This window comes from Penaeus chinensis, chromosome 30 (assembly GCF_019202785.1).
Source record: "Penaeus chinensis breed Huanghai No. 1 chromosome 30, ASM1920278v2, whole genome shotgun sequence".
In the NCBI taxonomy this organism is placed as follows: domain Eukaryota; kingdom Metazoa; phylum Arthropoda; class Malacostraca; order Decapoda; family Penaeidae; genus Penaeus; species Penaeus chinensis.
In genome coordinates, this window is record NC_061848.1 from 7145569 (window position 1) to 7158068 (window position 12500).

The window sequence follows — 12500 nt, forward strand, 5'->3', positions numbered from 1 at the left end:
CCGCTGTGCGAATAAAGAATCTAAACGACTGTGCGAATAACAAACCAGGCAGGGGGGTTCGCCAAGAGCTTCGCGAGGTTCGAACTCCTTATCTCACGGTTCGGAAAACTGTTTCACGAGTTCGAATCCGATAAGTGTCACTTGACGAAGGAGGAGAGAGAGAGAGAGAGAGAGGGAGAGAGAGAGATGAAAAATGGACTGATTTGGCGATAATAGAAGGATTCGACACAGGAAGGAAATAAGGAAAGATGACCGTGGACGACCGGTCTTTCTTCAGCAAGTGTGTGGTCCAGCTGGCTCGCACTCTTGCTAAAATAAAGCCGACGCCACAAGATAAGGTCAGTGTTGATTTTGGGTTGAAAGGTCACGTCATTATTATTAGTAGTATTTTATTACTTTGTTTATTCACTCTTATTCGTTAGGCGTGTATGGTGAGGTCAGCAATATCGTTATAGTATTTGATCGTGATTTTTTGGTATTTTAAGCCAAAAATCTACGCCGTTAAATGGTTGTGATGAAAGGGTCTCTCGAGTTAAAAGATAAGGTCAGGAATCATAATATGGTCAGATTTAACGTGTTTTGGATTCTATGGACGACTTTCCAATACGGAAATATGACCAACAGGAGAACAAAACCAGCTCAAAACCCAAGAGAAGTTCAGTAATTGAATGATTTTGTCAGAAAGGAAGGGTTTGGGAAGGTCTAAGATAAGGTCAGTAATGGGAATGTAAACCAGAGGATTAAAATGTTTATATTCTAGCCGTTGAGATTCTCCGGCTAACTGTAGTCTAAATCATTATAGAAATGTATTATTTTTTAAATAGGAGAAGGTTTAGATAGAGAAATTGTTTTCAAGGTCACATCAATGGAGGAAAGGAATTGATATTTTTTAGAAGTTATTGTGTATGTCCACAATTTGAAAACAAACGTTATTCGTTAATGAAAGCCTTTTTTTCTTTCTTTCTATTTAGTTCTTAGCCATTAGGGCTCTGTGCGCCACCTTTATTTTGCAAAGCTAGAGTCTGTAGACCTGCGTGGCACAATATCTAGATGGCTCTGTGCGCCACCTTTATTTTGCAAAGCTAGAGTCTGTAGACCTGCGTGGCACAATATCTAGATTGCGTCTATGTTCTTTCTTGCCTGATTGTGTATTAGTGATGGTTTCTAGGCCTTTGCAAGAGCATAGAATGTCTTGCACAGATTGAAATAGGTTTTAGAGTGTATTTGGATAGAATAGAGTTATAAACATTTGTGGTGTTATTTTTTATTTTTTTTGTTTTTTTTGGGTGTTGATGGTTTCTTATTTATTAGATTTGCCTCAGAGTCTTTCAGTTAAAAAACGTTATTATTGGTGAAATGTTTATGAGTAATTCTGGGTGAAAGTATAGGATATCAACACAGTTTATTTTTTGTCAAATTAACTGACAGTTATTATTATTATATTTTTTATATAAAATAAGGAACTATTTAAGGCATTAATATCCTTTTCAACACCAGGATGGATGTGTTGATGTAGCATTACTCGGCAAAAGATCTTGAAAAGCTTATGGTACTTGCAAGTCATAAATAGTGAAGAGTCATGATTAGATGACATCAGAAATTCTTAATGTGGAAACAAAATTTAGTTACTGATTTTATCCTCCATTTTTGTAACAGGCTCTCTGGTATATGTTTTAGAAAATGCATTAGGTGTGATTTATTAATGAATATTAGAAAAAACCTGTTGAGATTAATATTTAGCTATGTTAGGTCTGCTAAGGGAGAGTAAATTCATGTATGTTTAAGTGGAACAAGTTACAAAGAAAGTTAATACTACATGTTTAATTTCTAGCAAATACATGTAGCTTCTTTAGCTAATGCAAATTATATAATGGTTTGAAGGACTGTTTTTTAATTTTCCTTGAAATAAACTAACAAAATATAATTTACCAAATGGGTTGTTAATTGTAGTAATGGAATATTGTACTGAAAAGTGCATGATAGAATGCAGAAGCATATAATATTTTCTTTAATCATTAAAATACAATGTTATATATATTTTTTATATAGTTTTGCTCTGTTAAAGGGCCTAAATGTTTTAGGTTAGGTTAGGTTAGTGTCGTCTTCATTACCCTGATTATGATATGTAATTATTTGATGAAGATCAAGGTGTTTTGAATAATAATAATAAACAAGTACATTTAGTGGCTCTAGAATTTTTGTTTGTGTACATTTCCACTGGAGGTGGTCTCCTCGTAACAGAGTTGTAATGTCAGATTTAGAGAAATTATATATGAGAATCAATTCCACAATGGAAGATATGCAGTTAATGCACTGATATTACATATTCATTAGAATTATGATTTCTGGTGAAGATGTAATATTCGAATGCTGATAGCAGTTCATGCATAGTAGAAAGTAAGGTGGACATATGCCAAGCAATGTGTAGTCTTGACCTGTTGAATCTTTAGTTGCCACCTCCCCTAAGTATTAGAATAGTGCTAGAAACCCCAAAAGTTTGATCCAAATGCCTGATCAATACTTGGGGGCTGTAATCCAGGGAGCCATTGAGCACAGATGTTCATTCTTATTTATACTTTTGCTGCATACTCTGCCTTCTAGCTCAGTTAGATTGTATGATGAAGAGGGTTTTATTCCAAAAAAATCTCCCAAAACACATTCTTAACAGATAACTCATCTTAGAAAGACTTATTAGGGAGGTCAGTGTCATGTACTGATAAATGCCATAATTCAGTATGTTTATTATGATGTCCAGGCCTTAATTATAGTATGCCTTTAGTAAAATCTTTATAAAAAGGATTCAAATCAGTAATCTCATAATTACTATGAAATTGTCTGAATAAAGGTTGATTGATGTGCCTGGTAATCCATAGGAACACAGTCAGATATGAACAAAATATTTTGAACACATGGAATTCATGCTTGTTTAGGTTATTCATAATCATGTCATGCATAATAACAAATAATATTCTTTTATATTTCTGCAGTCTAGTTCTTAAGATTGAGTGATGGAAAGAAACAGAATTGTTCAGTAAAGTGAATGACTTCCCACAGGTTGAGAAGCTCTTATCCCTGTGTCCGGGGGAAAGTCATGGAGGAGTTTACCGTGTGGACCAACGAGGACAAGATGCTGTGGTCGCGCTAGGAGTGTATTTTCTTGAGTCTGGCCTGCAACACGAGGCCTTAATCCTCCAATACCTTCTCCGACTGCTTCGAGCTCTCCCGAAGGCTGTATGGCTGGACGAAAAGAAAATTAACTTGACGGATCGTAAGTGGGAGGGTCACTGTGGGGTGGAGAAGTGATTGTTAGTAAATATTTAAGTCATAGAGATATTTTGCATAATGAGTTATTAACGATATGAAACCTATTAAAATATTGGAAATGTTAAAATTATAATGGTTATGGTAACCTTTGTTTTATCAACCTGTCGACCAATAGTACCTGTGCCTATGCATTCAACTCTAGGGGTTTCTTATATCTTTCTTTATGCATATATATGGCTTCACAAACTCTGAGTTGCCAGGGGGTTGATTAGTAGACCTACCTGACATCACTTGTTTACATATTCCTTGAATTCTTTATTTTAGTAAATATTATCTGGGTTATTATTACTCTTATTACTTTTTTATTATAGCTCTTATGGTTGATATTATGATGATGTTAATAACAGTGATAATAGTAATTGAAACCAACATTTTTCTCAAAGATTCAAGGAGTGGGATAAACAGGCTCCACAATCTGTTGATTGTGGAGCCATCTCGAATGTATAAAGAATGCTAAAACAACTGCAGGAAAGGATAGTAGGAACGGTGATAAAAAGGAAAATGATGTAACAATATGTTGAGAATATATTTATAGTGGCAATGAGTATAGAAAATTACCAGGAATTATTATATTATTTTATTTCTATGAAATGATAATATGTTGACATTTTGGAAAAGTTAATATGATAGATAAGATAGTGATTGAAATATAAAACATTTTCTTGGTAATAATAAGATTATGTTATTATGATTAAGAGGATAGTGATTAAAACTTTATATAACATTGATAATGATGGATGATGGAATTCATGACAGATATTGTTTTTTCTAACTTAGAATAAATAAAGTTCTACAAATCCCCTCATGTTACTATTCCACACTACAGGCATACCAGTTGCCGAGCGTTTCAGCTTCTTGCTCACAACACTTCTGAGTGATGTTGCCGCTCAAAGTGAGACTGTGCGTGATGAGATTATCAATACACAAATCGAAGTTTTGTCAACCCTGACAAATGGCATCATTAGGAATGTGCGAGATGACCAGCTACGCTCAAGCAATGCTAAAAGTGAGTGCTGTTTATTGAACTGAAATGATTATTATCAAATTATTTTGTGTGTGTAAGCTGTTTGTCATGATATTAGTCTGGAAGTGTATTTCAGTGTTGAAATGTGAAAAGAAAACATATACTCTTTTTTTGCTTTGGTTTGCTATTTGCTATTTTATTTATGTATATTTTATTGTCTGCTCTTTAATCTCTCTCTCTCTCTCTCTCTCTCTCTCTCTCTCTCTCTCTCTCTCTCTCTCTCTCTCTCTCTCTCTCTCTCTCTCTCTCTCTCTCTCTCTCTCTCTCTCTCTGTCTCTCTCTCTTTTGTCAGTGATTCCATGTTTCATTTAAAAAGAACTAGCAATAATGACAAGAACATTTAACAAAATTTTCCCCAATTTCAGTATCCCTATGCCGTGGAACAATACCAGTTTTATTGGGCCTGGCCCGTGCCCTAGGCAGATCTACATCAGGAGACCCTCTGTTTCTACGCATCTTCCCGGCTTCAACCATCCCAACACCTGTTCCTGCGGAAACTACACAGATGGCGAAGAAGAAAAGCTTCAGTAACTTTCGTCCCATCATTCCAAGGTCATTGTCGTCCACCTTGCCCTCCTGTCCTGACGTGGTTTCACTCGTCAGTGTAGATAGCGACCGGGACATTGGGTAAGTTGGTGTCGAGCCCCTCCTCTCCTTTGCAGTTAATGTTGTCAAGTGCCAGTGATCAGTTGCAGCAGTAATGGCATAGGTAAAGCATGGTCATGCAGTTGATACATTTTTCAATTTTGGGGTTTTATGGGATCCATCTTTGACTTGGAAAAAATTGGATCATGTAATTGGTTTCATTCTCGAAAGATTCAAGTCCTGACATTTACTTAGTAAAATCAAATAGCTTCTAAAATGTTTGGTTTATTGGAAAGAGTATATCTAATTTGTCTCTGATTTTGATAACTTCAGGTTAAGGTTATTTATTAAAGAATCATGACTAATAGGGTTGATCATAAATATTGCCATAGTTTTATTTGTTTACTTAGTTTACCATTATTATTATTATTTGTAGCACACTGTAGGATGCTGAAAGTTTTAATACTCTTAGGTCATTGACCTTTATGGTGGCCTTCTTTTTCTTCTTCTTTCTCTTTATTTATTGTTTCCTCAGTGTTAAGTAGGATTTTGTGTTCATCACCGAAATTGAAAGTAATTGAAGGTCTCACAGATTTTTCACTGGTTCTCGCACATTCCAAATATTTTTTGTGAGAAACTAAAATAAGGAGCTCAGCAGCCCTAGATGGGAGCTTTCTACAGTGATGCTTCTTCTTACAGATGGGGACTGTAAGTTTTAGCTATTTGTTATCATTTTCAAAAGTCTCAGATATCAACGAGGCAATTTTAATTTGACCCTCTGTTTACTCTACAAGGATTATTTCGTCACCGTATAAGTACCGTTTGGCACATCACAGTGGGCACCCCCACACCTCTAGCATGGAACCGCTATTGCATGTGGCAGTAAATGTTGTATGAGTGGTTTCTGACAGTGTCCTAGATAAATGAATATTTGAGTGAATTTGTGTGTTTTGATCCCCCGTAAATATGTCAAAATTTCTCTATAGGTGTATTGGAAAACAGTTCTCAGGGATGCTTTACAATGTAATCACTTTCCAGCAATAGTATATGATCACAATGGAAGAATTTGAAGACTTAGTTATTCATTGGTGTGATAGTCTTTGTAAGAATCTGTAGTGGAGTAATCTGCTTTTGTTTTGTGTATTATATGGCTATAAAGTAAAAGTTATTATTTTTTTTTTTATCCCAAGAATCTTAAAGTGCAAAGATTCACACAGCTCTTGTCTATTGGTAAACTAAGTGTCTTAGTAATGTATATCCTCTGCATGATCTGTATGTTTAAATAAATCAAGACTTTCCGTTATAAAAATTGTGCATGTGTATTTTTTCCTGTGTGGATAATTATTAGATTAGTGTTGATGGATAGTTTTAGGCTTGAGAGCATTTGCCTATAAATAAAGTATTGAAATATTTGTGCTTTTAAACTTAGAAGACCATTGTGTGTGGAAGTTTATGTGACTATTTGAAAATATAACTTTTTGAACACAAAATAACTGATTCACATTTAAATTCTTTCTTTGTAAGCCAGAATACTGTAGGTATTTTGAGTAGTGTCTGAGGATAAAATGATGTTAATTTTTTACACTTAATGTTTAAAGCCTGACCAGTTTTAAGGTAGACCACGTATGGGTGTTCATCGTGATTGTTATTCTTAGGCAAATGACTACTCAGAATTACAATTATATAGGTAAGAGATCTATAAGTCTCACATTTTTTTTTACCCCACAGTTTACGAGTCCCCGGAGGAGCCCCAAACAAACGTCCTTCGTTGCAGTCTCAGCAGTCTGTTCCCTACGATCCGAAGGTGTACTTCTTTCAGAAATATGGATCCAGCTTTGGGGCAAGCTTGCCTCAGGTTGCCCAATATGATCACACATTAATTTTCCCAGTGCAGCATCTACAGGTAAGTTCTGATAAAAAGCCTCTTATTTTTATTTTATTTTTATTTTTATTTTTATCTGTCATATGAAAAATTGTGCTTTTTGTTTATATAGTTTTAAAAGAAAGGTATTTGAAATGTTTGATGGTTGTAGCAAATCTAGTGTTTATTTTCATTGTGAAGTACTAATGTTATGAACAAACTTTGGAAGGGTAAAGATGAGAACCTCTTTATAATTCTTTCTCTTGTGGATTACAGACTGTTCTAGCCAATGCAAAGAAACTCTTGGCAAAGGAGGTACTGGGAGTACTTGATGAGGTATCACGTGAAGTTTTCAGCTCTGGCCAGATCAAGATGTTCCCATATAGGACTCTGCGTGAGACTATTAACTTGGTCATGGTAACACTTCTTAGGGAACTTCTGGCCTATCAGAAAGGTAATGTATATGTTAAAAAAGAGTCTTCTATATATTTTCAGTCTAATTTTTAACAACAACTGCTTCAACAGAGCAAAATTGCCAAAACACCAAAGTTTGCCCATACTAGAAATAGTGTTAGTTCTCTTTTTCCACTATACACGATATGTGTAACTGTGTAAGTTAGCCATGTCATACTGGAAATAATATATATAACCAGTATTTAGGCTACAATAATTGATTTATTTTCCAAAGACTTGCCGGTGCCATTTACAAGAGATGTCCAAGACTTTGTGAAGAGCCTCTACCTGTCTGGCCAGACTGAACTTGCAGGACAACAGCAGGAATCAGGAGAGAAGGACGACCCTGCTGTGAAGACTCAAGCTGTTAACACATTTAGGATCAATGTTCAGGCAAATGCTGCTTGTGTTGATCTGTTGGTATGGGCTATTGCTGATGAGTCAGGTAAGTCTTGTTGCATTCTTGGATTGCATTGTGCTGTTGTGTTTTCAGGGATGTCAGGTCTATAGTAAGCTTTTTTTTAATTTAACATGGAGAGATTGTAGTTGGATTGTACAGTGTAAAACTTATAAGATATATAGTATGATATTGAATGGGGGAGGGGGGGGAAGTGAAGACAAATAAGAATAAGGCAAAAGTGATAAGCCAAAATAGATGTTTTATAGAATTTACCACCTTGTTTTTAGCCAATGTTCTTGAAAAATACTATTATTATTCTTTAAATTTTAGTAGCATTGCAACAGTAATATAAGTCTATTTTGTTTACATTAGAATGTAAACTTTACACAGACAGGTATATAAATGCACATGAATGAAAAGTAGAGAATGATAGACATTCATATGATTTTATCAACAATATGAAGTTATAAACTAGCACAGTATTCATCTGTGGGAAAAAGATATTCATTGTCATTATTTTGTTGTTTACTGAAACTGCATATAATCAAGCAAAAAGAAAGTAGTTCTAACGTTTTTGTATGCTTTTGTTTTTTCCTTGTTTGCCATGGAGTAAACTCATGAATGTTAGTCAAGTATTTATGAAGTGACATAGTGTACTTTTGTTATTATGTAAAAAAAAAAATATATATATTATGTTGATGTCATTAGTTATTACAGTATTGATATTAAAATGAAGAAAAAATGTCTATATAAGTGAGTGATTCCTCTAACAGTTCGTGTCATAGATATACTGATTACGTGTTCTATGTGTTCTATGTGGGCAGTGCTCTCTTGAATCCTGTTCATGTTTCAGAGTCAGACCAGGGCTCAGAACTCTCTTTCCTTCTGTCAGTTTTCACAAATCATCTCCAGATGCAAGATGTTGATGGTAACACAGGTCAATATAGGATGTGTTGTGTGGGACCTCGCCTTGCCATACTAACAACCATAAGTTTCTACACTTGCGTGGAAATGTGTGTATGTATATACATATATATATATATATATATATATATATATATATATATATATATATATATATTTATGTATGTATGTATGTATATGTATATATACATATATTCATATAAAGATTTATGTATGTATTTTATATATATATATATATATATATATATATATATATATATAAAATATATATATATATATATACATATATATACATATATATACATATATATATGTATGTATAATGTATATATATGTATATATATGCACATATATATTAATATGAACATAGACATAAACATGCTTCCATGATTTTCAGAAACACACACGTATATACATTCATATGCACATAAATATCCATTCTCCATACACAGCTGGCATGTATTTGAAATAATGTCTCATTTCTCAGTTGTTTCTCTGCTTTCACTTGGTTCTATGACCATATGTTATTTTCATCTTGACATGACTAACGTTTGACTTTTTGAATGATTTGGACGCAAATATAAATCTAATGATATAACCGAAGACTGCATTTTAATTTTACTAATTGAGAAAATACATGTGTTCAAATATTTACTACTCTAATTAGGTTGGATGTTCTCACATTAATGGATATATATACATACGTTTTATTATTGGGAATACTAATTGTACTTGCAGTATTATAGGCAAATAGTTAACTCATTGGATCTGGTTGCATCATGGCAATCACATCACCAAAAATCAGGGTATTTGGCTTAGATGAGTGGCTGCTCTACCACTTGTAGGCTGGGTGTACGCAAACATGTGTGTGCGGTGACAAGACCTGCTCCTCTAGCCAGATTTTCCAAGATGTGATGGTCATGTCACCCCGATCCAAGGGGTTGATTATGAGTTAAAGTGGGATCATGAGATAGGCTTGACATGACAGTTGCAGTGGGATAGCCTATACAAAATGAGGCCATAGAAGAATCATTTATGTTATTGATACTTCATTTGCATAAAGATTTATGTACATTTAAATAATGCAAAATGTATGGTATATAGATGTGAAACTAAAAGTAACTATTATCTTTTCTTCAGTTTCACCTAAGGAATTCCCAGAGTGAAGAAATTTGTTGCAAATTTGCCAATTCAAGTTTAACATTTTTGTAATGGAATGTAGTTCTTATATTGGGTGTAAAAGGTGTTATTTTATTACATTGCAAAATGGCCAAAGGTTTATATTCTTCACACTACATACAAATATATTCTATGTCCATTACATGGAACAGAAGACATGGTCTTCATATGACAGAAGATATACATTTCTTATACAAAAATAGTTTACATATGAAGTGTTAGTCATATTAAATTGAAGTTTATGAGACTGAGACATTATTTTTTTCAGCATTTAATAGATTAACAACTGTGTTCTTTAATTTCAAATCTAAAGATGCCTAACATATCTGGCATTTGCATTTTGTTGATAAAATTATACAGAATTAATTTGATTATGCACTTATGACAAGCAAAATCAGAAATTCAGTTAAACAGGCAGTATTTTATAAGAGCTTTTTAAAATATCAATCTGCATAAAACATATTGAGAAGTGATTTTATCTCATACATCATATACAATAAGATTTTTTAATTGCTGTGATGCACAAGTATGCTTCATAGTTTCATTTTTCATCTGTAGGTAATTATACAGTTTATGGTTGAGAGAGAAAACACATTAAGCAATCATGCAGGTATCACAGTAGGATACTGAAATGAGCTAATATAGCTGTATTGAGTGGATTTTCAAATGAGGTGTAGCTTAACTTATAGATAAATGTTCTTGCGCAGATTACACTGAGCACTTTGTTATGTCAACTCGTTTGAGCCAAAAAACTTCTTTCTTAGTCATGAGGCTTTTTGTGATCTTACTTAGGGAAATAAAAACTGTAAGGAGATGGCTTTTTTTTAGGTGGTATTTTAAAGGGAGATAAAGTTTTATTTTAGTCAGTGTTAGTACCTCTTTTTGGTGATGTTAGGGTGGCAGAACTTATATTTTTGGATTTTAACTTTATGACAAGTTTCTTTATTTCTGTCAGTCCTGATTGTATATGTTTATTTTTCACATCACTGATTGTTTTAAGCATACATATTCCTCAGGTTTTTCTCAGTATACACAACCACAGAAGTTATCTCTGTACAAGAAGCAGGTGATTTGAATATACATTGTGGAACTGATGGTGACCAGTTCAATTGTTTTGAGAATTTCTTTTATATTCTCATTGGCTTGTAGTAAGGCCAGCAGAATATATTGTTACTGGTTTAGAAAGACAACTCTGTAGAAGAGGTTTTTGCTCCTAAACGGGATCCCTATTTTACTGACCGTTTTTGCAAGTCAGTGGCTGTAAGTGTTAAAACTGTGAAATTTTATGAACTGTAGTAACTCTGGTTGATCTCAGATGTGGTAAATAAAATAGGGATTCTCTGTTTTAATTTTGATCTATGACGTATGTAATTGCGTATCTTTCTTGACATTCTCTTTTTTTCTTTTTTTTTCTTTTTTTTCTTTTTTTTTCTTTTTTTTCTTTTTTTTTTTATCCCTTCTAGAAAGTTAAGATTCAGGATATAGTTATTGACTCTTAATTTTCATTGGACATACTGAATGTGAATGTGTTTTAATGTTATGTTTGCATTTTAAAAGAGCATATGACTTTCCATATTGTTTGAAACATAATACTTTGATGATGATGAGCTACTTTCAGAAAGATAACATTGATCTAAAACTATGGGACATGATAAAGAATTGTTTGTGAATCCATTTAATGCCTAACAAAAGCGAAACAGACTTGATAAATTTTGAATGATGACTGCTTGATGCTAGAATTTCTTGTGCTGCTGTGAGTATTGTATTTATATGTAGTACTGTTATAATCAATTTTCATAGTCAGAGCATAATGTTGTTGTGAGATTTCATTCAGAGTAATGAGCATTAAAAGTATTCTTGTTTTATATTTTCAAAAATAAGTGTTCAAGTACTCAACTATTTGCATAAGCTATCTATGAAATGTTTTGCTGTTGGGAGGCATTCATTACTTTCCTGAATAAGCGAGAGAAAAAGCCTGAATTTACAAACATGGCTCTCAGTATGTTACATTCAAATTTCCATTTTTTTACCCCCTATGATCCCCTGTTTTTGGTGGTTTCTAATTGAATTCCCACTCCCATAGATGCCGAGAGCCTCTGCAATCGACTGACAGAGAAGCTTAACCTTCCTCATGGCCATCGATTGGTTTTAGCTCACATGCCACTCCTCCTGGTATGCTTAGAGGTATGTAGGCAGAAGGACTAGAGGAAGGGGTATAGATCTAAAGACTTTTTTTTTTTTTTTAAGATAGAGATAATGGGATATATTGTTTGCTATGTAGCTTGATTTTGCATTGTGTTTGGTTTGTATACAAGTTAATGTTCTTTTTGATGTAATATTGTTATTGAGACAGAATGATATATATATTTTTTTGTTGTGTCATGCCAAAATACCTGTGGAACTTTATTGTAAGGATAAAGACCATGAAGTGCCTTTTTCTCATCTCTCTCGGAGGTGCCTTTCTCTCGACTTTTAATTTCCTCTTCTACAGCAAAAGACAGAATTAGTGACACGGTATGCCCCTGCCTTCAGCCTTTGTCAGTAACTTCATTGTTTATCTTCGATCAGTCCAGATTATAGAGCATAGGGAAGGAGTAGCCTAGTTGTCAGGATTTTGAGTTTCATTGATACTTATAATTTACCTTCTTCTTCTAGGGTTTGGGAAAGCTAGCGAACAAGTTTCCAAATATTGCCGGGACCAGCATAAATTATCTACAGGACTTCCTTGTCAGTCCATCGCCGATTCTTCT

At 33.8% G+C, this 12500-nt stretch overlaps 1 protein-coding gene across 5 annotated transcripts in view; it reads left to right on the forward strand.

Moving 5' to 3' along the window:
- The first annotated feature begins 145 nt into the window (after positions 1–145).
- The window catches only part of LOC125041139 (phosphatidylinositol 4-kinase alpha-like), a 48984-nt gene continuing 36629 nt past the window's right edge, over positions 146–12500 (forward strand). For 2 of the 5 annotated variants that reach the window (XM_047635925.1, XM_047635926.1), the window contains exons 1-10: positions 146–338; positions 3055–3268; positions 4151–4330; positions 4714–4975; positions 6662–6836; positions 7071–7248; positions 7483–7692; positions 8501–8584; positions 11834–11934; positions 12406–12500. The exon at positions 12406–12500 is cut by the window's right edge and continues 62 nt beyond it. In XM_047635925.1, the coding sequence (XP_047491881.1) occupies positions 249–338; positions 3055–3268; positions 4151–4330; positions 4714–4975; positions 6662–6836; positions 7071–7248; positions 7483–7692; positions 8501–8584; positions 11834–11934; positions 12406–12500 (1589 nt within the window). In that variant the 5' untranslated portion in view covers positions 146–248. The remainder of the gene's footprint in view (positions 339–3054; positions 3269–4150; positions 4331–4713; positions 4976–6661; positions 6837–7070; positions 7249–7482; positions 7693–8500; positions 8585–11833; positions 11935–12405) is intronic. The other 3 variants (XM_047635928.1, XM_047635929.1, XM_047635927.1) reach the window with 2 other exon arrangements.